The sequence below is a fragment of the Choloepus didactylus genome, chromosome 11 (genome assembly GCF_015220235.1).
Source record: "Choloepus didactylus isolate mChoDid1 chromosome 11, mChoDid1.pri, whole genome shotgun sequence".
NCBI lineage: Eukaryota > Metazoa > Chordata > Mammalia > Pilosa > Megalonychidae > Choloepus > Choloepus didactylus.
The window spans coordinates 72228188-72253930 of NC_051317.1; the positions used below are offsets into that span (position 1 = coordinate 72228188).

A 25743-nucleotide genomic window follows, 5' to 3' on the forward strand; every position below is an offset into this window, starting at 1 on the left:
TTTATAGATGCTGGGTTATTTCATTCGACATGATGTGATGTCTTCAGGGTTCATCCATGTAGTAGCATGTATCAGAACTTCATTTGCTTTTAAGGCTGAATAATATTCTATTATATATAATTCTACTATATATAATAGAATTTTGTTTATGCACTCATCTGTTGATGAGTACTTGTATTGTTTCCATCTTTTGGTTATTGTGAATAATGCTGTGATGAATACTGGTGTACAAATATCTGTTCTAGTCCCTGCCTCCAATTCTTTTGGTTATATACATAGGGATGGAGTTGCTGGGTCATATGGTAATTCTACGTTTAACTTTTTTGAGGAACCGCCAAACTGTTTCCACAGTGGGTGCATCATGTTACATTCCAACGAACAATGTATGAAGGTTCCTATTTTTCTGCATCCCTGCCAACACTTGTTATTTTCAGTTTTGCATCCTCGCCAACACTTGTTATTTTCAGTTTTTTAATAATGGCCAGTCTAGTGGGTCTGAGGTGGTATCTCATTGTGGTTTTAATTTGCATTTCCTTATTGGCTAAAGACATTGAACTTCTTTTCATATACTTATTGCCCATTTGAATATCTTCTTTGGAGAAATGTCTGTTTAAATCTTTGGCTCATTTTTAAATTGGGTTGTTTGTCTTTTTGTTGTTGAGTTGTAGGAGTTCTTCATGTATCTTGGATATTAAACCCTTGTCAGATATATGGTTTTGAAATATTTTCTCTTGTTCTATAGGTTGTCTTTTCACTTTTTTGATAATGTTCTTTGATGCACAAAAGTTTTTAATGTTGATGAAGTCCAGTTTATGATTTTTTTCCTTTGTCACCTGTGCTTTTGGTGTAAAATCTAAAAATCCATTGCAACGACTCCATTGCTACCTTTTTTTTGTATTTAGTTGCTTTTTCATAGTATGCCCTTTTGATTCCCTTCTTGCCTTTTCTCTATATTTTTTAGTTTTCTTTTTCTTAGTGGTTACCTTTGTAATTACAATTAACGTCTTAAAATAACTACTACCTGATTTGACTAGTACCAACCTAGTTTTTGTAGTATACAAACTCTCTACTGCTGTATATTTCCTTCCTTCCTTCTTTATATTTTTGTTATCTCAGATTACATCTTTACACATTTTATGCCTATTAACATAGGTTTTAAATGTTATTTTACAGATTTTCCTGTTAAGTTGAATGGGGGTGGGGTGGGCACCAAAAGTTTTTACATACTGAAAGTATAATATTACAGGATTTTGTATTTGCCTATATAGTTACCTTTCAAATATATTTTTTTGAGGTTTCAACTGTTAGTTACTTCTTAGTGGCTAAGGGTGATAGAGGAAAAATGCCACTACTTTCCTTGAATTTAGAATGATCAAAAACAAAAGCAAAAACAACAAAAAAAACTCAACAGCAAACCATTCAGAGTTGGAAGGAATGTGACTTTTCCGAGCCAAGAATGTTCTGTAGAATATGATTTATAGCACTTACCTGGAATTTAGGGAAGTGATGTACTGATAAAAAGTTCTGCTGAAATGGACAAATAAGATCTTTCCAAAGTAACCAGGACACAAACAAGGATAGCCATGGTGAAGCATGCCATTAGTCCTGTCTTTTCATTTTTATTGTTTGCTGATGTGAATTTTTTTCAAGACCTCCAAGCCTAAATAGAACAGATTGTTCAAGATTTCATTGCAGTGGACAAGAGTTTTAAAGTGAAAGTGCATGTATTTGACTCAGAGATGGTTTGAAACTTGCTATTGGGTGAATTCCTGAGAATTTAGTAAGTTACATTGATGACATTGGTTTAGGTTGTGCACAGAGTGGATAGCTAGAACATATCTGTTGCTTAATTCAGTTTTTATTTACAGTTTATTAAGATAACTGATGTGTACAATGAAAAAAGATGTGGCAGAAGTAATACAATACTTTTCTAAGAATGATAACTCATTAGCTAATCTAGTGACTATTTTGATACTGGGGGTTGGTATCATATTATAAGTATTAAATGCAAATATATTGGGAAAACACCCATGATTACAAATTCTCATTGGAAGACTGAATATCACAAACATCTTAAAATATCTTAAATGAAGCATCTTAAAACCTAACGTCAACTCATTGCCCAGTGATATAAGAGTGTGACTTTTGAATTATTTCAAACAATAACTAGGAGGTCTTCTCTTAATAATAGTGGTTATCTTGACATACACCTACATTTCAAAGTTTATAAATATAAGTTGTAAGTGTGTAACAATAATACACACTTATCCCCCCAATTTGGAAACATTTTATAAAAAAGTATAAAAAGTGAAAATAAACTGACTTAAAGTCTCACTGCTTAGAGAGAACTATTAACATTTTAGTATATATATTCCCTTTTATACACATTAATTAAAAATGTAATTTTACTATTAATGCTATTTAATTTGCTTTTTTCATTTAACAGTAGATCATGAAGATCTTTCTTTATTAATAAACATTTTTAATGGCTGTACAGGATTCCCTTATATAGAAAAGTACCATGATTCATTTAACCAGTCCTCTATAAATGGCTATTTTTGCTCCAAATAAACAATATTGTATATGTATCAAGACCATATATTTTTGGAGACATCTCATTATTTCCTTATGATAAATTCCTAGAAATGGAATTTCTGGGTCAAAGAATGTACACATTTGAAATTGATATAATATTTTTAAATGATAAGATCATTTTAAGGGCAAATGTGTAACAGTAAAGATTCCAAAATAGCATTTATGTCTTCTAATTATACATGCTCATTATTTAAAACATAGAGAAATATAAGGAAGAAAATAAAAATACCTTTTATAATTTTTGCCACCCAAATTGCTAAAGATTTTTTGGGTGTAATTCCTTGCAGATTTTATGTATAAACTTTTTGGACAAAATTGGAATCGTTTTATATTTGTGTGTGTGTGTCTTGAGTGTATGTACCATCTTGAATTTATCTTATTTCATTAAAAATAGTAGACATTTCTGAAAAAATTTAAAGAACTCTATCTGTTTAGATCTCTTTGCCTGCAAGGGATAACCAACTCAAACTGGCTTAAACCATAACAAAATTATTTCTCTCTCCTAACTGAAAATCCATGGGAAGAATTCTCTTTTCAATTATAGTCAGCAGCTCACTAGTGGTATCAAAGACCAGGGGTGTGTGTGTGTGTCTTAACTCTCTGCTTAGCTTTGGTTTCCTCATAAGGCTCATTCCCTTCATGGTCGCAGGTTGACTTCCAAGGGCAAGCTGGGCAATAAGCTTCCTTGTTCAAGTCAGTGGGAAGAAGGAGAACCTGTCCTTCAGCCATGGACTGTATGTCCCTCTCCTCAGCCATGATAGTTGCTGGGGATTGCTTGGTAGTAATTGGCTTGGACCATGGTTTCCCAAAGTTCCTGGTGGCAAGGATTACATGCAGCTCTTGCTAAAAATGACCTCTCTGCTAAAGATTGTAATTCAGTGGGTCTGGAAGGGGGTCTGGGAATTTGAATTTTTAACAAGTACCTTGAACAATTGTTATCTTTAGGTAAGTTTGGGATTCACTGGAGTGGAATGTATGTTGGTGAGTTAACCACACTGTCTACCCTGGAGCTAAGATATTTCTTGGCTTTGGTTTTCCAGCCAGTATATAATGCTTGGCTAGCGTTTTCGTTTTTTAATTGCATTTATCTTTACATAATTTAAATGTGTTGGCTTTTCACATTTTGTCATTCATATATTGCTTTTTATAAACACAATTTAATGAGGACAGGAGGCAAAAGTAACTCATTAAAATATTTCTAAGTCATTTAAATGGAAACTCACTAATAAGGACAGATTCAGAACACTGACAAATGAAGAACCTCAGCTTTAGTGATTTAAGTGAAAATCAAATTTCAGTGTAGGTCAGATATCACATTATCATCCACATTGGACCACAAGAAACATGAATGATTATTGGACTTGGTAATAGTGAAATTCCTTTTTCAACTTACCCAAGAAGTTGGAATTCCCTATAGTTATTTTTTTGTTTTAGTGAAGAAAATATTGTTGTAAAAGTGTTACCTGTCTGTAGAATAAAATTAAACAGAGATGTCAAAAGAAAGCCTGCACTTTTGAATATATACTCTTTGTTCTCTTTAAAAATATATATGTAAATGATCTTGATACCTGTATTAGAGACTAAAATGCAAAACACATTTTGACCACTGGTTTCTGTTCAACAATCACCTTAGAGCTGCAGCTTTGGAGCAGTTCAAGTCCCTTGGGGCTGAACCTTTGGAGGTGGACTTGAAAGAATCTGGTGAGGGACAAGGAGGATATGCAAAAGAGATGTCCAAAGAGTTCATTGAAGCAGAAATGAAACTCTTTGCTCAACAGTGCAAGGACGTAGACATCCTTATCAGCACAGCACTCATTCCAGGTATGTCGTTAGGAAGGTTGTCTTGTATTCATCCTTTTTTTTTAGATGAGGGGTGAATAATTGTTTCATATTACTATTTTTCAAGTAAAGATTGATTATTATAAAAGTGCTGAAAAATGAGAAAGCATGTGAAAGGCAAAAAAGATAAGAAGTGCTGCTGCCCCTAGAGATAACAGTCACTAATAATTATATTTTTCTAGTCTTTTTTCTGCATATTTTTATATGGCTGTGTTCATAGATCATGCTCTGCATAGAGTATTATATTCATAAGCATTTCCCTCTGTTTAAACCCTTGATAAATTGATTTTAACGTTTATTTCTATTCTCCTTGCTAAGATACTGCATTCTCATTGTAGGAAATTCAGGCAGTCCTGAAAAATATGAAGAAAAAAGTACAAATCATCTGAAGTTCCACCATAGATGGTCATCATTAAATTTTGATGATCAGTTTTCCAGACATGAGAGAGAGAGCGAGAAAGAGCGAGAGAGAGAGAGAGAGAGAGAGAGAGTGTGTGTGTGTGTGTGTGTGTGTGTGTGTGTGTGTGTGTGTGTATGTATTCTTGGAGTTTGTAGTGTATATTTTAAATTTATGGTTGTGATGCTTTATTGCTTTCTAACTATTTCCTTTCACAAGTTTGGTATTTTCAACCAAGTTGTAATCTCTTCGATGGCAAGAATTACTTCCTAGTCCCTTTATAACATCTTTTTCTAAAGAATATATTGCATTTGATGGATGATTGATATCCAACCAATAAACATTTATTAGTCAGTAGCTTGATCTAGGCAAGATTTGGGGAGTGAAAAAACTCCCCACCCGTCATATATTCTATCTTCTCCTGTCCTTTCCTTCTGTTAATGAGTACCACACTGTGATTTTTTTTTTTTTCTTTCTAAGGATGTGGTCCACATACTCAGAACTTAAACAGTTCATGGATGCTTGTGTTAGATCCTGCTAAAGGGGTTTCACTTTGTCTAGAGGATTATGGAGAATTATGAGAAGTTGCTTTGTAATTTCATGGGGGAGGAGACACACACACACACACACACACACACACACACACACACAAATCTGGCTAATAGAGACTCAAGGGCAAGGAGTTGATTGGCATCATGACTGTGAGCTTGTGGAGCAATGAAGTGCCTTCCAAGCTCTTCTTTATTCCCCTGTTTATCCTGATGATAGGTGAGCTGGTCTCACCAGATGCCCCCATCCCACCCAAGCTAGCTGGTGGGATGGGGACAGACATGAGGGCTCAACCCAGGAAAGAATTTGTGAGTATAGAAATAAGGCCAGTGCTTGGTCACTGGAGATGGATGCAGATCAGGTAAGCCAGGAGCTCAGGAGGCGGTGTTTGTGAAATCCCTAACTGCTCGTGCACAAGCAGTGGCAAGTATTTGAGTATTTGAGCATTCACCCTTTCTTTTTATGGTTCATGCTCCCAGATCAGCTGTTATACAGGTGGCTTTGAAGGAGGGATGGGGTAACTTGTGCTGTAGCCTCTGTCTGACCTCTGAGAGGCAGCTGCATGCTAGGGAGAGGAGGAGTTTGAGCTGGTCTTCTCCTTCCCCCAGTTATCCTGCAGAACTACCCCATCTCTTTGTTTTGTAGCTGGAGTGATTTATCTCCGGAGGCTGGACAGATGTACCAAGTGGCCAGTAGAGGGTGCTAAAGCATTTATTCATGGAGTAAATGATGGGAACATGAAATTAATTTTCAACAATTCATACTCTTAATAAAGAATTGGGGATAATTTTGGGATAATATATTGAATCATTATTGATTATAAAGCCATAAGTGAGCGATAGAACTCAAAATTCCTTATGTATTGACTTTTAGGGCCTATCCTTGATGATGTCTCATTTTTTTATAGGTAGTTTATAGTAAGTGTCCTTAGGTAAAAGCTCAACGAGTAAAACAGTTTTAATACAGTTCTGTAATCTGTTCCACAGAACCTTTCCTGTTTCTAGCCTTTAATGAAGCTGTGAACTGCCTGAGAGCATAAGGTCTTGACTAATAAGAGAGCCCAGAGCTCCCCCTCGGAAGGTTAGTCTCTGAAAAGGACCTTCTTACCTTTTTTAAAAACCAAAAAAACAAGAAAAGTTAATTACAATATTATGAAGAAGAAGATGATCTTTATAAATATCCTTTATAACACTGGGGGATTGGAAACTGAAAGCATGAACCTTTTTAAAAAAAATGTTCTCCAAGGATAAGGATCTACACACAAGCTTACCTCATTCTATAAAGAAAAGGTACCAAAGTCCTTTGAAAAATGGTGTCCTTGACATTTTACCTTTACTGGTTTGTCCTGAGCCTTTGCGTGGGTCACCTGATGATGTGCTCCTGCGTGACTCTTGGAGCAGAAGTTGTTCTGTTGTAAGAGTTTGCCTTTAGTGGATCCAAAAGGGATTAAGTCAAATGTCATAAATTCTCCAAGGTACAATTCCTTAGACGGATCCGTGGCAGGCTGGACTGAAGACCTGGCCTGGATAAGAATGCTGAGAGACAGACACAGCCGATTAGCTAGTTTCGCGTAGCAGCTTTATAGAAATAGTAAATTTTTACCCCTCCTTGGTACACAGAAGTCAGTGGGCTAAAAAACAAGAATCTTGGAACTTACGTAGGTTGTACATGGAATGAAAAATTTCTGTAGCTAGCTAGTAATCTGCTGCCTCATATTTTTTACCATATACTTGTGTCATTAAGTAGATGCCCTGTAGGGTTGGTTGATGAGTTAAAGACTAGAATTCCACTTAATGCAGCTTGCATTCCCATTTTGTTGTGCTGTGCATACCAGGATAAGTTTCTAATCTTCCTGTCCGGCTTTTTGACCTCTGGGGCTATCATTAAAAATATTAAGGCAGCCTTGCTGACTGATAGTGTTCGGGCTGTACCCATAATCTTTTCTGCTAAACCTTTTGACATAAGGCCCCCCCCCCCCCCATCATCCCTATTGATCTAGAACCCTTTTTAGAGAGATTTTTCATTGTCTTAGAATATGTAACTGGGAAGACAGTGAATGAGGTTGAAGATCTATTAGGTAAATTAGGGGAATGCTGGTGTGGGAGAAGGGGGGATAATAGTGATTGAGCACTGACCATGTGCTAGGCACACGACACCCTAAGTTCCAAAGAGAATCAGGAATACTGTGGAGGTCATACAAGGTCTGCCCTAGCAGATACAACCTTTTCCATTTAAAATCCTTCCTGATTACCACCTACCTAAAAAATCATATGCATGATATGGTCATACAGCTTCCCTGCTCTTCTCTTCCCTATCTCTGGTCTTGCCCTGTATTAATTTAAACTGCAGCTACTGTAAAGCCTGAAGCTTTGTTTAGTAATGTTGATTGTATCTTTCACCACTTGGGTTCCCAGCATTGTTAGATAAAGGTGTCTAAATTGATCAGGGTTGGATCATATCACTCCCATTGCTGTGCTATAAAGTTTGCATTCCTTTGTAAGGTATTCATTACTTTCCATAGTCTAGTCCTGATTTAGGTTTTGGGCCTCATGTTAAGCTAATTTCTTACTCTCTGAGCCTGGTTTCAGTCGTGCTGGTTGCTATTGTCTCTTCCAACAGTCCAAGGACTTTCGTGCCTTTGTACCTATTGTTCCTTCTGTTTGGAATGCTGTCCCTGACCTTTTCTGCCTTTTGAAATCCTACTCAACTCTATCACCACTTCCTCCACAGTTTCTACCTTGTCCTATTCATTGTAAATGCTCTTTTTTTTCTGCACCCATAGCACTTTGCCTGTGCTTCACATTTCAGTAGTGCTTAGGCCCATCTCCCATTAGTTGTCCTCTCTCCCCATAAATGCAGCAGGAGTCTTTTTTAGTTTTCTCTGTCTTGGCCAGTGCTTCATACCCAGTAGTGGCTCAGTTGTTTGCTGAACTAATAATTCTTGGTGCCTTCCTTAGGTCTCAGTTGGTATAATCTCTCTACTTTTTTCTAGTCCTGTCTTAGGAAAGAGATAAAACACTGTGTTGGCTCACTTTGAACACTGTGGAGGCTAATTTAAGACTGGGAGCCTAGCTTTCTTAAATTATTCAAAATTAGAACACATGCCCAGTCTGCAATTTGAGGTGCTTAGTGAGACTTCCCAGGAGACAGATTTAGGGAGTAGCACAATGTCTGTTCAGAAAGAAGAGTATCCTATCAGTTAGAAAGGAAGGTATTCATTGATTGATTATAAATTATAATCCCTTAGGCCATTGTCATGGCCCAAGTGGGCCCTTGCTGTCAAGAGGCCAAAGAAGAAGCCAGGCATGTTCAGAGGCATGAGCTTTTTATTCAGGGCTTACGTGCAAGGAAAAATGGAAGTTGGTCACATTGCCTGGATTCAGGAGATGCTCTGAATGGCGGCGGATTCAGAGCTCAACGTGAAGCTACTCTGCCCTTTGGGGGCGGCTGAATAAGCTTGTTATAATGGCTGGACATGACATTCCAGTGGGTATTAGAGCATGGTGGGGGGGCGGTCTGGCAACATAGGGAGGGACTGATTGTAATCAGCAGGGAGGTGGGGAGGATTATAGATTATTTTGTAGATAACAGTGTCTCAGGGATGAGGTAGTTTTGGGTATAGATTGCATTTAGCACCTGATTTTACAAGGTGAGTAGGTCAAACCTTAACTGACCTTGGGCATGCAACTGCTGTGTGCAGTCTTCAAGGTCCTGGGGGAATGCCCTATGCCCGAGGTTCCCACAGCTTATATATTTGGATCTCTTTTAGGCACAACCCAAATTAGCATACTTTTTATTTTTATCTATAATAGTTAGGGTCTGTAAAATACACCCCTAAAATGACTTGCAAAATGATTTTCCATGACTTCAGAGAATTTGGAGAGGGTGTGCTTTCCCTTCATATGTGAGAACATTATGCCTATGAGACTGAACCTGAGAGAGTTAGCAGTCTCCTGAAAAATCAACTTTGGTTCTCCATCTGATACTCCCTGTCTTTTTGAATCCGTCTTTCATGGGAGGTAGAAATATATTACAAAACAATGACTTTCATAGTAATTTTCATACTTGTAAGTTCAGACAAGAGAATAATTAATAGAAGTATATTCTCCATTTTGTGAAATTCCACAAAGATGATATTGTTTCGATGATTCTATGAAAAGTTTTTCCCAAAAGAAAGGGTTTATTTCTCAAATTGATCTTTGGTTCTTCTGTGAGCATTATGATCTTATTATAGGACAGAACTGTATGCTATAGATCAGTGACTCCCAACTTTACTGGAATTACAAAACTCTTTTACTGGCTATTTGATTCATCTACCATCCGCTCTTTTCTGAAATTTATTGTATAGAGTTTTTAATATTATTTTCACAAAGTTTCAGGTTTTTTTTTTTTTTTTTGAGGTTTTTGAAGGACAGAGAAAAATGCTTAAAACTTGTGACCTCAAGGATTGGTAACTACAGGCTGTCTACATACCCGTTCGTAGCTTTCAACCCAGGGCAACTTGTCATCAAGAGGATGATGCCCCAAATGCAAGTGTTCCATTGGCATTTATCAGTCTTAACTTCTTAAAATATGTTTGAGCACACACACAGTGAATGACTGGGCCAAATTTAACAAATGTTCTGTTAGGAAAATTTATGGCACAGTGTTGTATTCTTCAAAAAGCATATTGCAAGATTGGGAAGCACTATGCTCTCCTCCTTGGCAGTCCCTGAGTTGAAAAGTATTGGGAGGCTGAGATTGCCTCTGGTGCTGCAGCACCCCATGGAGTTGCTGGTAATATACTGGTACTTCCCACCATATGCATTTCTCTACCTCCTTCTTTCCACTTTCCCTATACTTTCTTGTGACTCAGTATTAGGATGGCTAGCCACTATAAAAATGAACTCCAAAGTGTATAATGGCCCAAATGATGTTAAACATCATTTAACAGTAATGTTCAGGTTAGCAGTTTGTCAGGACAGTTCTCCTCCACACGTTCATCTGGAGATTCAGGTTAGAACAGTGTTGCTGTCATCAGTTTGTGGCACTCTGGGGATTCTTCCAGCCGGCCAGAAGGGAAATGAGTACGGAGGAATGTGCCTGGGAGGCTTAGAAGAGGCACACATCACTCTGCTCACATTTCTTTGGTTAAAATTTCATCACACGGTCAATTCTAACTACAAGGCAACCTGGGAAATGTTGCCTCTCTTTGTGTCTAGGAATAAGATAAGATAGATATGGATTATTAGATATGGATATTGGTGAGCAGCTAGCTCTTCTCCACTTGTTATTTTATCTGCTTATGTTTAATCCATTCACTTGAAGTCAAAGAAAAGATCATGAATTTAGAGCTGGAGTAGAGTCAGCTTCTAGTTACCCTGCCTCAAAGCAGATTTGTCTTCCTGAACCTCAAATTCCTCTTCTCTGAGGTGGTGATCAAAATTTCTACCTTGCAGAGTTGTTTTGAGGAATAGATGAAGGAAAAAAACCCGTGTAGGGCCTGGCATATAGAACGTTAATGTAACTCCTCTTTCTTCCACTGATGGTGCCTGGTCCTGTGAATGGTATTCAAGACTAAAAACCTTACTTTTTCTATAGAAAGTCCATACCTTTTCAAGGATTACGTGGAACAAAGAAGATGTCCCTGAGATCCTCAGCTCATGGACCCACTTGTGAAGTTATAAAAGCAGTATCCATGAGATGGTTAATCTGACATGGGTTTCCCTGGAGAGAAACATGACTTAATTTATCTTTATCTGAATTTTCTGAAGATATCCATTTCATTTGCCATTTATTTAAGCTCAATCTGACCTAAGTTGGAGGACGTGGGAAAGAAAATAAACAGAATTATTTTTATTTTTCAGAAATTACCTTTTAATTTTATATTACCATAATAACATCAGAATTTACAGTAAATATTCATTGCTTCAATTATTTAGGGATTTTAGTAGCTAATGTACATCTAAACATGAGTAGGGGGAAGGACAGAAAGAATAAGTATGTTATATACTTCCTTATTTGTAAGTTTGATAGATTGTTTTTCCTTTTTTAGCTTACGAGGCCATGGTTAAATCTTGATTAATTTTGTTTTTTATCTGTACAAAATTTTATAGCTATTAGAGATAAATTATTGAAATAATCCTTTTAAAATTTTTATAAATGTGTTCTTTATTAGGCAGATGCTTGTTTTTAGATTTCTTCTTTAAAGAGACCTTTAGGGATTTCTCCAATCTGCTAAAATATGCTGACTAATCATATTTTGTAAGTATTGCATTTAGAAATAAAGTAAGGCTTCAGATTTGTAAAAGTCAAGTATTTGTTGTCCTGAGTTGCTCTCTGGTTCTTTATACATATAATTAGTTTTGTGCAAAAAGTTTTCCTCTCGTTTCAGTGATAGAACTCACATATAAATTAAGTTTGGGCCAGAATCTCTTCATATTCAAGGACATAGCCCTCTGTAGCTTCTCTAGTAACATACAGGGATAAAGGAGTTGCTCTGTACATTGCTTTGTGTAAACAGGGCTGGCTAAATCAGAGATTGGTTAGATAACGGATCAGTGGATCACATGTTTGGCAGTTTCTTGCCACTTCCCATCTATTACATAATCAATTATCTCTTTTATTAATATGTACACATATATGTATAATAAACATTTTATACTCACCTGTTACATTTTTGTAGTTTAAGACCCCGTACTTTGTAGGCAATTAATCCCATCTATGGGACTTTCAAATTTCCAAAGAGCTTTGGTGCATTAGGATGTTTTGTTAGCATGAGTTAAGATGCTTTTGGCTTCCAGAAATAAAAGTTCTGTCGGTATGCCTTAAACAAGAAAGGAGATTTATTGGGTTATATAATGGAAAAAGAAGTCCAGTTTTAATGGATTGCTGCAGGCAGGTGTGGGTCAGAACTCGGGCTGTACTCCTCTGTATGCTCTCAGCTTTGGCCTCTTCTCGGAGTCTGCTTCGTCCTCAGTGGTATCCTCCGCAGCAGTTTCAGGCCTCCAGTTTGTACACCACAACATGCAGGGGAAGAGACAGGCCAGTTTTCAGGTAGTTTCCTCTTGAAGAGCAAGGAAACTTCTTTTTTTGGGAGGCCTTGGGGAACTTTCCCTCAGTCTTAAGAACCTCATCAACTTATGTGCTCAGTGTTGAACCAGTTGGTAGACTGGACAGACCCCTTCTGAGGCGGGAGCTGAGGCCATGTCTCCTGATACTCATGGACTGTGTGGAGAAAATAGAAATCAGAGTCGTAAGCAAATGGGTATTGGGTACATAGCCAACAGTGCTCGGTACAAAATTGTATTGAAATTCAAGATATCTTTACTTGCTTTGTTTTAGACTTAGTCAATGTATAGCCTGCATTACATTAAAAATTATCCTTGTTTACTAAAATCCATTTTGCTTTAGATAAATATATTCTATACTTTATATTACTAATCTCTTTGCTACTCTCTAGTTAATTTTTTCATCTTCATTTTATTGAGATATATTCACATACCATGCAGTCATACAAAACAAATCGTACATTCGATTGTTCACAGTGCCCTTACATTAGTTGTACATTCATCACCTAAATCAATCCCTGACACCTTCATTAGCACACACCCAAAAATAACAAGAATAATAATTAAAGTGAAAAAGAGCAAATGAAGTAAAAAAGAACACTGGGTACCTTTGTCTGTTTGTTTGTTTGTTTCCTTCCCCTATTTTTCTACTCATCCATCCATAATCTAGTTAATTTTATCGTGTTCTTGTTAAAGCAGAAAGTTTTTCTTGAGCCTCTAATTTGAGTCAGGAATTTCCCCATCTGATTAAATGCCATTGAATAATTCCAGTAAATAATGCTAAGTGCTCCTAAGAATCATTATAAAATTTTGTGGTAAACCGATTTCATCTTGCTGTTTTGTTGTTCTTAATATTTTTAGTGGTTTCCTCTTAATTTCTTTCTTTTTTTTAAGGGGTGGATAGTGGTTGAACTTGTCTGTGAGGGCTTGGTTCTTTTCCCAGTAAGATAGAATCTGAGAATTTATTAATTTCAGATGATTGTGTTAGGCCCAGATTCATTTAGAGAGCTATATAATATTTTGCAAAATTTTCTGGTAAATCTTTTAGCTTTTGGTATTTTGTTTAAGTTAAATGACTTGTTTTGAATTTAGTGTTACAGAGAAGCTAATGATATATTCCTTTGCTGCATAGCAATGTCATTGCTATTTTTGGAAATTAGTAATTTTTCTAGCAGCTTCTAATATTAATGCTTTTAAATTACATTTTAGTATCCATTTATTGAGAAGATACATAATTATGGAACGATACTATGAAATCAGTAACATTTAAAAATGAATTTGTATGACTCAACAGCCATACACATATACATCTAGAAACAGGGAACACGTATGAGGCATTTATTCAGTCTACAGTCAGTTCTTGGTGCACGTAGAGATTCAAGGATACCTGATAATAACTCTGGCATACTTACTCATCCCAAATAATAACCCATCAATTGGGAAACTCTATAATTAAAATTTTAGATGAGTATTTTAAATATCTGAGTTATTCTAGTGATAAAACTGTTGACTACTCTTTGAATGCAGCTTCTTTCAGTTCTAGAATATTGAACCCCAAGGATATAAGTAAATTTTTCCTTCCCCATCTGGCCTGTACATTGTAGGCACTATAAGTATTAGGCGAGTAAATGAATGAATGACTATTTAAATGATGACTGTGAGTGCTCCATATCCTATCATTCTTTTGGCAAAAGTATGGAAATAAACACCCAACTTGAAGGCAAGTGACTAACCTTACCAGAGGAAATTAATGTCCATGAACCAGAAAGGACCAGTAGATATTTCATGAAGATGGATATATTGCCAAATCTTTTACCAGCAGTTTTATATTGTGCCAGGAATTTTTGTTTGTTTTCTATTCTTGTTGATTTTTTCTATTATAGTGATTGTTTTTTTTTAGAGGGTTGGTTTGTGGAGATGTAATGGTCCTAGTGTTTTCATATATGCCACCATTTGAAGATAAATGATAGAGTTAACAGGAAATGAGCAGTCGAAAGGGGCAAGCCCAGTTGTATCTTTTTAAAAAATACTTTTTATATGCCTCCTTTTATTAACTCTTCTACTTATTTTTCTGTAGTTATGTCTTGAAATACCTGATACACTTATTTTGTCTTTGATTCTTGTATCTAGGACCTTCACTAGGCTGTCTCTAGGGTATATGGGATACTCCCTATATTTGAAGGATTTGTAGTAAATATTGAATATTTCTTTTTTGTTTATATATTGTGAAAATTCCTCATACATCTTGCTTGTTTGTTATTCATCTTGAACTGTGTCTCTATCTTCCTTTATAAGTGTTTTGGGCACTCTTTGAAAGACTATTCTAACTGCATAGCTTCATTTGCTGTATTAGGGAGGACAGATGACTTTGAGTGAAGCTTTTTAAATTGGTAAGTAAATAGGTTGATCTAATGCCTTTTCTAAGTTATTCTAATTCCCCAGTATCTGGCTGTTGTACTGGGAGAACTGGCTATGATTGTGCAGGAGTATTTTATTTTTTTAACTATACTTTTTTTCTGATTATAGAAATAGTATGCAACTTTTGTTAGAAATGCAGTAAAGTATAAAGTAGAAAATAGCATGACCTATGATCCCTCTACTTAGTGAAAATTACTATTAACATTTACCATTTCCTTTCAGTCTTTTTTCAGTGCATTTTTATAATGTTGATATCAAGATACAATATCATTTTTTCTCTACTTTCCCCATAATATAATGAGTCATTAAGAGTTCTTTGTAAATATATTTTTTTGTAGAGTTTTATTTGAATGTACATTACTTTTTTTACCTTTTCCTCCAAAGTTGGATTTTTAGTTTATTGCTAGATTTGTAAATTAAAAACAATGCTCAACATTTCTTTTCTACATAATTCTCATGTCTGCATTTTCATTGATTTCCAAGGATTCATCAACTCTTAGAGGCAGAATTACTGGATCAGTGTATGTCAACATTTTTGCCCAGCCAATACATTCTTCATAAATTGTGTTTCCCTGAAAGATTGTGCAGTTCATATTCCCATCAATAGATTTTCCAGCTAATTGTTTCATTTGCAACACTTAACTATTGTGATTTTTTGCTCTGACAGTTTGAGAAACAAGAAAAGTATCTCATTTTTTGTACTTAAATGTTTTTTTGATTCTTATTGAGGGTGAACATTGTTTTCATTTGATTGTTACTTTTCCTCATTAATTGACCATTTGTATTTATTGTTTATTTATTTAATAGGATCGTAGTGTTTTGTTTACATTTAAATTTCTGTGAGCTTTTTATTATAGTAATTTTTGTCATTCTTTTACCTTTTAATTTTCTATGTTTTCTGAGGATTTAAGATATATTCACATTTCATATTTAAATCTTTTGATGTTTTCCTTTGTAATTTGTTCCATTACTTTTAAGTTTAAGAATTGCTTTTTCATCCAAAGACTAGAAAGATATTTACCAAAGTTTGCTTTTTTCTTTTTTCATTTTCTTTATCCCTTGTTTCTCTTCTTTTATAAATAATTTGGATCTAGCTAGAGTTTCGTTTGAAGTACACTAGGCTTGGGTCGTATTTTTCCCCTAATATTTACCTACTCATTCTATTCCTTTTCTTCCTTCCATTTTGTGATGCTGCATTTATCACAAATTTTTATCCTATTAGGCTGTCAGGGTGAGATAGTATTTTGAAACTGCCTTCTTAGTCTTTGCCTCTCTTGACCTGTTCTTTTGAGAATTTGCTCATTCAGAACTTTTATTTACCACCCAGCTTCTCTCCTGGCTTTATTTTTTTCCCTTCTGTTTTCAATTTTCATTTCTGCACTTTGGATAATTTTTAAAAAATTGATCAACATGAGTGCTTGAAGACAGTTGCACTGTTATATTCATCATTGTATTCCCTATAGTCCTTGTTAAAATTATTTAATTATAAAATTAAAACAAGCCTAGAAAATTTGAGAGAAAAGAAAAAACACCAAAACAAAAATATTCTTAGTTTTACCACTTAAAGATACCTTAGTGTGGTTAAATACAGTACCATTTAGAATTTACTATAAATTATACACTTTATTTAGTACACACACACACACACACACACAGTATATACAGAGATCTCAGTTGTACATGGTTTGCATCCAAAATTCTCATGCCTGAGTAAAGTTTAGTTAAGTATTCAAGGTGCCTTTGTTGCATAACAGTGGACAGGGTTGAGGAGAGGAATACTTACAGAGAATTTTGAAAAGTGGTGAAGCTACCAGAACTTGGTATGTTGTCTTTGGGAAAAATGTCTCTTGATGCTTGCTCTTTGGTGGAGACCCAGAAGAGAGACCCAGAGATCATCTAACAAATCATGTGGGAGCTAGCCTAGCACTGCTGAGGCAGAGTGTACAGTGGGGCAGTAGAAAGAGGAAATATTAGAAAGAGCACTCCATCCCATGGAGGAGGGCCTTTAGTAATAGGAGGCTTAGGATTTGGACTCTATCCTGGAAGTATAGTTTTTAGCAAGAAAGAAGTAAGTACTATATAAACATCCAATTTGCCTTTATAACTTTTTTTTTCCATATGTGTTACACATAGGTTATTTATTTATTTTTTTCATGGATCATATGTATTCCAGTCAAGTGGATTCGTACAATGCAAATTCAATTTTTCATTGATTTCCATTTATAACATTGGCAAAGTTTTTACTGAAGTTTTATAAACACAGAGTTGAAAACTCAAAAGAAGATAATGAGGCTAATATTTCCCTATTTTTATACTATTCAGTTTGTTTTCTTTTGATTTAGGTATTTGAATGGTTTTATGGAATTTGAGCACAGTAATGTACTGACAGTGTGAACCCTTATTTAACACATTGATGTATTTTAGCTTAAAAAAATCCTGGTGTTTGGGGCTTTATCATATGTAAGAATTGGAGAACTTCTTAAAATGTGTGAAATTAAAATGTGAATCATCTCTTGAAGAGAATGTGCACCACAGGAACAGGGACTTTGTCACTCTATCCTCCATACCAGGCATAAAGCCTGGCTTACCAGATGTAAAGAATAAATAGTTGTTGAGTGGGGAAAAAAAACTGTATGGCACTTTGCTATCTCTACTTGAAGTCATCTTGTGTTAAATTAAGGCAGATTAATATAAAATGTTGGAAAATTTGGTGACTTTTGTCAAGATGATTGGAAATACTGTGTTTTGTAATTCATAAATTACTTTTGAATATACATACCCTTGACATTTGTGACCTTTATGAATTGTCAAAGTGGAATAACATTGCTTCTTTAATATCTTATGTACTTTTTTCTTTTTTTCTTTTTTTTTTTTTAAACAAGGAAGCAAAATGCTTTCTTCTTCATGAGTGGTATTGGATATGTGACCGTTTGGAAAGAGCAGTGCTGACTGAGATTCCCAGGCTGAGCAGGTAGTGAGGCTTGCTCGCCAGCTAAGTGGCTGCCTCCTGAATACCAGCTATGGAGATTGTACTTGTCAAATTCATCCCTTAGGAAAATGGGCAATCTCATTTACATTGTAGATTTTAGGGGTCTCTCAGAAATTGTTAAAATTTAGAGGTTAAATTCCTGAATACCCAGAGACTACTGTAATAATTGGAAGAATATAGGGGTTTTAAAAATTATAAAATAATTTGTACTGTGTTCTTTGATTTTATTAGGTAAAAAAGCTCCAGTTTTATTTAGTAAACAAATGATTGAGTCAATGAAGGAAGGTTCAGTTGTTGTGGATTTAGCTGCTGAGGCTGGCGGAAACTTTGAAACCACTAAGCCAGGCGAACTTTATGTTCATAAGGTATGCCAGAAAGCTTCTTCTATCTGTGAAACAGTTTAAATATTTGGAGAAACTGGGTCCTGGGGCTTTTAAAACACAATTAAAATTCCTTTTGAAACATGTATTTATTCAAAATAAGTATGTATTTATTTTGTGTGTGTGTACGTATCAAGATGTGTAATTTCAAATCTTTATTAATAAGTGAATAGGCCTTTCTGACTATATTTTTGTTCCTTTAGGGAATTACTCACATAGGCTACACAGACCTTCCCAGCCGAATGGCCACCCAGGCCAGCACTCTGTATTCCAACAACATCACCAAACTCCTCAAGGCCATCAGCCCTGACAAAGATCATTTCTATTTTGAAGTGAAAGATGACTTTGACTTCGGTACAATGGGACATGTCATTAGAGGAACTGTGGTGATGAAGGTAAGTAATAAGCTCTGTTCCTTCCTATGTTTTCACTGTAAATTTATTTCAGGATTTTTGTTCATAGCAAAATTCTCTTTTGGAATTGAGATATATTCTAATTAAGCATTGATGGTTTATGCCATAAAATTGTTTATAAAAGAGAAAAAAGTATAAAGAAAAGTATTAGAAAGATTTATGTACCTGTGCAACTAATTCAGAATAAGTGCTGCTTTTTGAAAAATAGAACAAAACAAAATAAACAAAAACAGAATTGAATAAATTAAAAATTAAAAGATGCACCACCTTTCCCACTTGTAAGGGTTTGATCTGTATTCTTCCATATATGTTCTATACACATAAAAATTATGTATCTATGTACAGCTGTATAACACATATTTATATATGCATACAATAAATATATAAAATGATGAATGTGGAATTATATAAATTTATATATTTATATAAAATTTTTAAATGATCACTTTTCAGCAGCGGGTATAGTGATTTATAAGTGTTTCTGAAATTCTGGATTGACTTTTAGAAAATGCTGTTTTCTAATCTCTGTTAGGATGGTGAAGTGATTTTCCCAGCTCCTACACCGAAAAATATTCCTCAAGGTGCCCCTGTAAAACAGAAGACAGTGGCTGAGCTGGAAGCTGAAAAAGCTGCTACTATTACACCCTACAGGAAAACAATGACAACAGCTTCTGCATACACAGCAGGTATGGATCCCGTTTATTAGGATTTACTCCTGATTATTTGAATTTTTAAAATTGTGTGATAATTGTCAAAATTAGCAAATGAAATGCTATTCCCCTTTTTTGGATTTCCTTAGTGATTTGGCCTGACAGGATCGATTTTGCATAAACATGCTACTAGCTCCACTTCTGTGGAATTGGAGACTATACTGATAACTTACCCCAAGAGACAGACACGGTACTAAAAGCTGGGATAAATGTACATGAAACAAATTTCAGGGTATTAATACTTTCCTTTGATAGAAGACATTTAAAAAATAGTCATTATTATTATTTTTTGTTTGTTTTGTTAATTTTTTTGACAAAGCTTCAGGAAAATCTTTATTATTGAAATTCCTTTTATCTTACAAGTGTTGCATATATGGTTTTAGCTCTTCAGAGACATCTACCAATATGGCTTTTTCCTGGTTTTTAATAGCACTTCCTCCTCTGCTTAGACCAACTTTTGTTTCTAAGTTAAACCTCTATGAAGCTCTTGGAACAGGGATGGAGAAGAGAAACTACAGGTTATCAGGATATAATATGGCAAGAGAGGTGATAGATAAAATGTGAAAAGATAGATTGTGATAACTTGATTTCCTATTTTTCTGTTCATTTAAACTGTTGTTGCTATTCTTTCAGACTATTTTAAACAGTAGACTTAAATTTTGTGTTTTTTAAGCAAAGTCTTACACAAAAGCACAGTGCATGAAAAAGAAGGACAGAGCTGCTCTGAAATGGAAGCGGTTAGGGCTGCAGTCCTGCCCCCAGCCCCACTCCATCCACCTTGGAATCCTTGGGCTCTGCCATTTGAAAACCATTGATTTAGATCTTAACCTTGTTTCTCACATAATAATAATGTTAGGAATGTTAAAAAGTCATTATTATTTTATCTGCATCAAATATATTGAGTGATATACACCAGAATTTTCTGGTATATATGCATTTCAATGTGGCTATGGTTTTTTTGTGGTGTGTAAAGCATCAGTTGTAATTATTGCATAGTTCAGTAACACTGGGGAATCAAATGTTTGCCTTGAAGAATAAACACTAAAAAACGAGTATATACCATTTGAATGTTTGACTAACATTCTATTTTTACTATTTGTTCTAGTTTGCTAATGCTGCCAGAATGCAAATCACCAGAAATGGATTGGCTTTTATAAATTGGGGTTTATTTGATTGCACAGTTACAGTCTTAAGGCCATAAAGTGTCCATCAACAAAGGGTACCTTCACTGGAGGATGGCCAGTGGTATCTGGAAAATCTCTGTTAGCTGGGAAGGCACCTGGCTGGCGTCTGCTCCAAAGTTCTGGTTTCAAAACGGCTTTCTCCCAGGACGTTCCTGTCTAGGCTGCAGTTCCTCAGAAATGTCACTGTTAGTTGCTGTTGGGGTGTTTTTCCTCTCTTAGCTTCTCCGGAGCAAGAGTTTGCTTTCAACAGCCGTCTTCAAACTGCCTCTCATCTGCAGCTACTCTCTCAGCTTCTGTGCATTCTTTAAAGTGTCCCTCTGGGCTGTAGCAAGCTCGCTCCTTCTGTCTGAGCTTATATAGTGCTCCACCCAGAATGGGTGGGGCAACACCTCCATGGAAATTATCCAACCAAAGGTCTTGTCCACAGTTGATTGAATCACATTCCATGGAAACACCCAAAGGATTCCAAAATCTAATCAACACTAATATATCTGCCCACACAAGATTGCATCAAAGATAATGGCGTTTTGGGGGACATATAATACATCAAACTGGCACACTATTCTAGTAAAAATTTCAATATTTTAATTTCTACCTCTCTTTTTACAATTTAACAGAAAATTTTTTTTTATTCATCTTTATGAAGAGACTAAAATGTTATTATAAAATAGTGATAAATATTCATTCTGGCTATGAATTGTTGGAGTCTGAAATATGGATATTTGATTTGGTTTCTCTCCCATAGAATTAATTAAAACATGTTTAGATCTGATTAAAGCCAAAACAAAACAAAACAAAATACTATAAAGAATTAAGCAGCAGCATGAGGCACACAGAATTCTTGTAGCCTCAGCTTTCTCCAAATTCCCATGTGAGCCCAGATGTTTTAAAACTAAATATGTAACTCTCCTTGAATAAAGTGCAAGTCTTAGCAAAAGGACTGAAAAAGCCTCCAGTTGTGAATGTTGTGAATAGACGGGACAGTGTCCCTATTTGCACTTGTTAAAAAAGAAAAAGAAAAAAAGAGCTAGATATTGTATTGTATGGGAGGAATATTTTCATTAATATTGCAAATTTCTGTTTCTTTGAACTTCCTAACAAAATAGAGCAAGGCATATATGATAACTTATTTTTCTGGGTTTCTCTCATATTGGTTGAGTCATGGTTTATTGCATTATAATACATTTGACAGTTGCATATTCCAGTGAGTAAAAGGATGGCCTTATATTTGTTTTTCTTTACCTTGAACTTCCTCCTTTATATTAAAAACAAGTTTTTTTTTTCTTGTATATGTGTTAGGAATCTGTTTGAATAGCATTCTTCAAAGAATGTGATTTGCTTTTTTCTCTCTTTTGCTTTTTCTTCTTTTCCTCTATTATACTGACTATAGAAATAGCACATTTGACATTGTTAAATGTATTATAGAAAAGACATTGGATTATTAAATAGTTGATAAGAAAACGTTCAGATGTGAGATTTCTATCCTACAGGCCCAACACAGTGGACTGCAGATTATGATAATGTAGTTATTCTTGACTAATGTGGTGATAATAATAGCTAACATTTATTGGTAGGCACTGTGCCAGGTACTTCACATACATCAGCTCATTTATTCCTTACAAGAACTCAATAAACCAGGTATATTATTATTTTCCTTTTACAGATGAGGATCAAGAGGTGTGATAATTTTATGCATGAGAACACTGAAGCATGGAGAGGTTAAGTAGCTTACCTGAGATCATACAGTTAGCAAGCTGCAGATCCAGGATTTGAATCAGGTGGTCTGACTTAAGAAAATGTATTCTTAACCACAGCCCTACACTGTTGCTATAATATTGAACTGGAAGACAAAACAATATTCTTTGTAGCTCTCCCTCCAGATGGTTAATACATCATGCATTGAAACCCTGGAAATATTGTATATGGATGGGAAATCTAAATTAAAACTGCAGGCTTATTGAATGTTTTAAAGCAAAACTAGTGTCAGTTCTGAGATGCCCTAGCTCTGCCACTTATAAAGTGATAGTTCATACCAAGGAGGAAAGGTACCTTAACGGGAAAGTTAAGTCCCAGCTCTCTGGTCACCGGCTATCATGTTTTTTGCTGACCACTAGGTAACCCTTTCTTCTGTTGCAGAACAGCTGTCCACATGTTTGCCATTAAGGAAGGCAATAATTAAAGATGTATGTTCAGAACTGACTGTTTGTATTCTGCACATTCTTAATTTAATTTGTATTTTTTCCCTCTTCTTCGTAAAATCTCATTTGCTAACTTGGTGTTGAGGCTGGAGCTGACTGCCCTTGCCAGCAGTCCAGTCCAGATTCAGAAGCAATTGCAAAACTTCTGTCCCGGGTGGGTGGAAGCCATATGTTTTGGGGAGGTGCTGGAGTGAATGAAATCCTTCCTACTCTTTCTCTTCCTCAGCCAAATCTGAGAGTGACATAAAATTGGCTTCATAAAACTCCTGTCTTATAAAGGTTGTATCTTGCCCAAGTAGAAAATGCTTTGGTAGATCCTCTATAGGCCTACAATTCTGGAGTAAATACACTTGTATAAACACATGTGGTATTGTCAGTGAAAGTTAAAACAAGGAAGAAGACATGCTACACAGAGGAAAATTCGCAAATTGTTATTAAAGTGACTCATAAATACTACCAGATCTTTACAGTTTTGGAGGGTGGTAGTGGTAAGGAAGTTAGGTTTTGTCCAAAATACCCAATACTCTGATACCCCTCCTTTGCTTTCTAATCATGAAATGTCTTTAAATATCTGCTCATTATTATTGGCTAAGGATTAGAATTTGAAAGCATTGACTGTTCCACATGTTTGTGTGTGGGTGTATGTGTATGCTTTTGATCTTTCTGAGATAATTGGATGTCAGCTCACACTCTTTCTCTCTCTAGGTCTCACTAGTATGCTGGGATTGGGCCTCGTGTCTCCCAATTCAGCCTTTTCTCAGATGGTGACCACGTTTGGCTTGGCCGGCATTGTGGGTTACCATACCGTTTGGGGAGTGACCCCAGCTCTCCACTCACCACTGATGTCTGTGACTAATGCAATCTCAGGTTTGTTCTAGTTTTTCTTCATCTTAGGTTTTCAAAGGCTTGTTCAACTCAAGGAGTGCTTTCAGTGAGGGCTTATAAAGTCTTGTGTTTTCAAATTGTATCACTTGGAGTCTGGTGTTCTGGTGGTGGTGACTCAGGGGCGCCCAGAGGGTATGGGGCATGGGATTGTTAAGGGGAAGAGGCTGTGGGAGTGTGACAGGCCTTTTGGGCTGCTTCCATTTTTAACATTGCAGATTCGCTGTTATTTCATTCAGTTATGATTTCCTTTAAGTAAAGGATTCTACTGATAAATTTTTTGAAAACCAGTGTTTCACAGAATCATAGTTGCAGTGTCCTCTAGGACATTTCTTAGATTGCAAGGCTACAGTGGGCCATGCTTGACATGAGATTCACCCTGAAAATTATGGGACAGGAAGCACAACTTGGAAGTGGGGCACCATCAGGCATTTCTCTTTGGTGTCAGTCTTCCCAGCAGTTTATGCAGCAGTGCATGCAACCACCTGAGAGCTATTCTGTATGGCAGGGGGTTTGAGGCAATAAGACCCACGATGGAGAGACATGGAAGCTGCTCTGTCTTGGAAGCTGCATGGCCCCAGGAGTCATCTCTTACAACATTTTCACAGGCATAGCTTCCAAGGTCTCTGCAGTGAACACATCCAGTTTCAAGAGTCGCTGTATTCAGGAAAGTCCAAAGCTATGGCATCAGATATTTATAATTCATGAATGGTTCCTTCCAGTTCACATGCAATCTGTCATCCAGATTTTTACTGTAAGCAATGTTGTCTAGTAACATAATCGATTTATATCTTTATCATTTTCCAGGGAAACAGAGTTGGAGAGTTAAAGAGAGGTTAAATTCTTATGCAGAAGGGAAAAGGCTTTGTTAGCTCCTGAAATTTGTTTATATCATTTTAATGAAGATTCAAGAGAGCTTCCTTTGTCCCCCCCCCTTTTTATTTAATTGTGTAAACATATATACAGCAAACTTTCCCATCTCAACCATGCCCAAGTATACCATTCCCATGCAGTCATGCTGTGGAATTAATCACATTCACCATGTGGGGCTACCCTCACCACTATCCATTACCAGAACTGTCCCAGACCTCAAATAGCAACTTTGCACCCATTGTTTATTAACTTCTCCTTCTCCCTGGTAGCTTTCTCTTTCTATGAATTTTCTCTTTCTATGTACTTTCTCTTTCTATGAATTTGCGTATCTTAGCTATTCCATGTAAGTGTAATCATACAATCTCTGTCCCTTTGTGTTTGACTTATTTTACTCAACATGATGTCTTCAGAGTTCATCCATGTTGTTGCATGTATTAGAACTTCATTTGTTTTTAAGGCTGAATAATATTCCATTGTATGTATATACCACATTTTGCTTATTTACTCATCTGTTATAGGGCACTTGGATTGTTTCCATCTGTTGCCTATTGCTAATAACATTGCTTATGAATATTGGTGTACAAGTATCTGTTAGAATCCCTGCTTTCAATTATGTACTTATAAGTGGGATTGCAGGGTCATGTGTTGATTTTATGTTTACCATTTTAAGGAACCACCAAACTGTTTTCCACAGTGGCTGCACTGTTTTCATATGGTGGTTCTATGTTTAGCTTTTTGAGGAACCACCAAGCAGTTTCCACAGTGCTGCACCATTTTACATTCCCACCAACAATATACTAAGATTCCATTTCTCTTCATCTTCATCAGAACTTGTTATTTTCTGTTTTTTTCCTAAATTTGATTTTAATAATGGCTAGTCTAGTGGGTATGAGATGGTATCTCATTGTGGTTTTGATTTGCAATTCCCTAATGGCTAAAGATGTTGAATATCTTTGCACACGTTTATTAGTTATTAGTATATCTTCCTTGGAGACATGTCTGTTCAAGTTCTTTAGCCATTTTTTTTTTAAATTCAGTTTTATTGAGACAGTCATCCATGATGTACAATCAACTGTTAACAGTACCATCATATAGTTGTGCTTTCATTATCCCAATCTATTTTTTGAACATTTTCCTTATACCAGAAAAAGCAAGAATAAGAATAAAAAATAAAAGTAAAAAAGAATACCCAAACCATTCCCCCTTCCCACCCTATTTTTCACCAGTTTTTGTCCCCATTTTTCTACTCATCCATCCATACAGTGGT

At 35.8% G+C, this 25743-nt stretch overlaps 1 protein-coding gene across 5 annotated transcripts in view; it reads left to right on the plus strand.

Annotated features, from left to right (window-relative positions):
• The window catches only part of NNT (nicotinamide nucleotide transhydrogenase), a 113565-nt gene that overhangs the window by 30655 nt on the left and 57167 nt on the right, over positions 1 to 25743 (plus strand). For all 5 annotated transcript variants that reach the window (XM_037798855.1, XM_037798857.1, XM_037798854.1 and 2 more), the window contains 5 exons: positions 4229 to 4416; positions 18068 to 18201; positions 18420 to 18611; positions 19162 to 19315; positions 23427 to 23588. In XM_037798855.1, coding sequence (XP_037654783.1) covers positions 4229 to 4416; positions 18068 to 18201; positions 18420 to 18611; positions 19162 to 19315; positions 23427 to 23588 — 830 coding nt within the window. The remainder of the gene's footprint in view (positions 1 to 4228; positions 4417 to 18067; positions 18202 to 18419; positions 18612 to 19161; positions 19316 to 23426; positions 23589 to 25743) is intronic.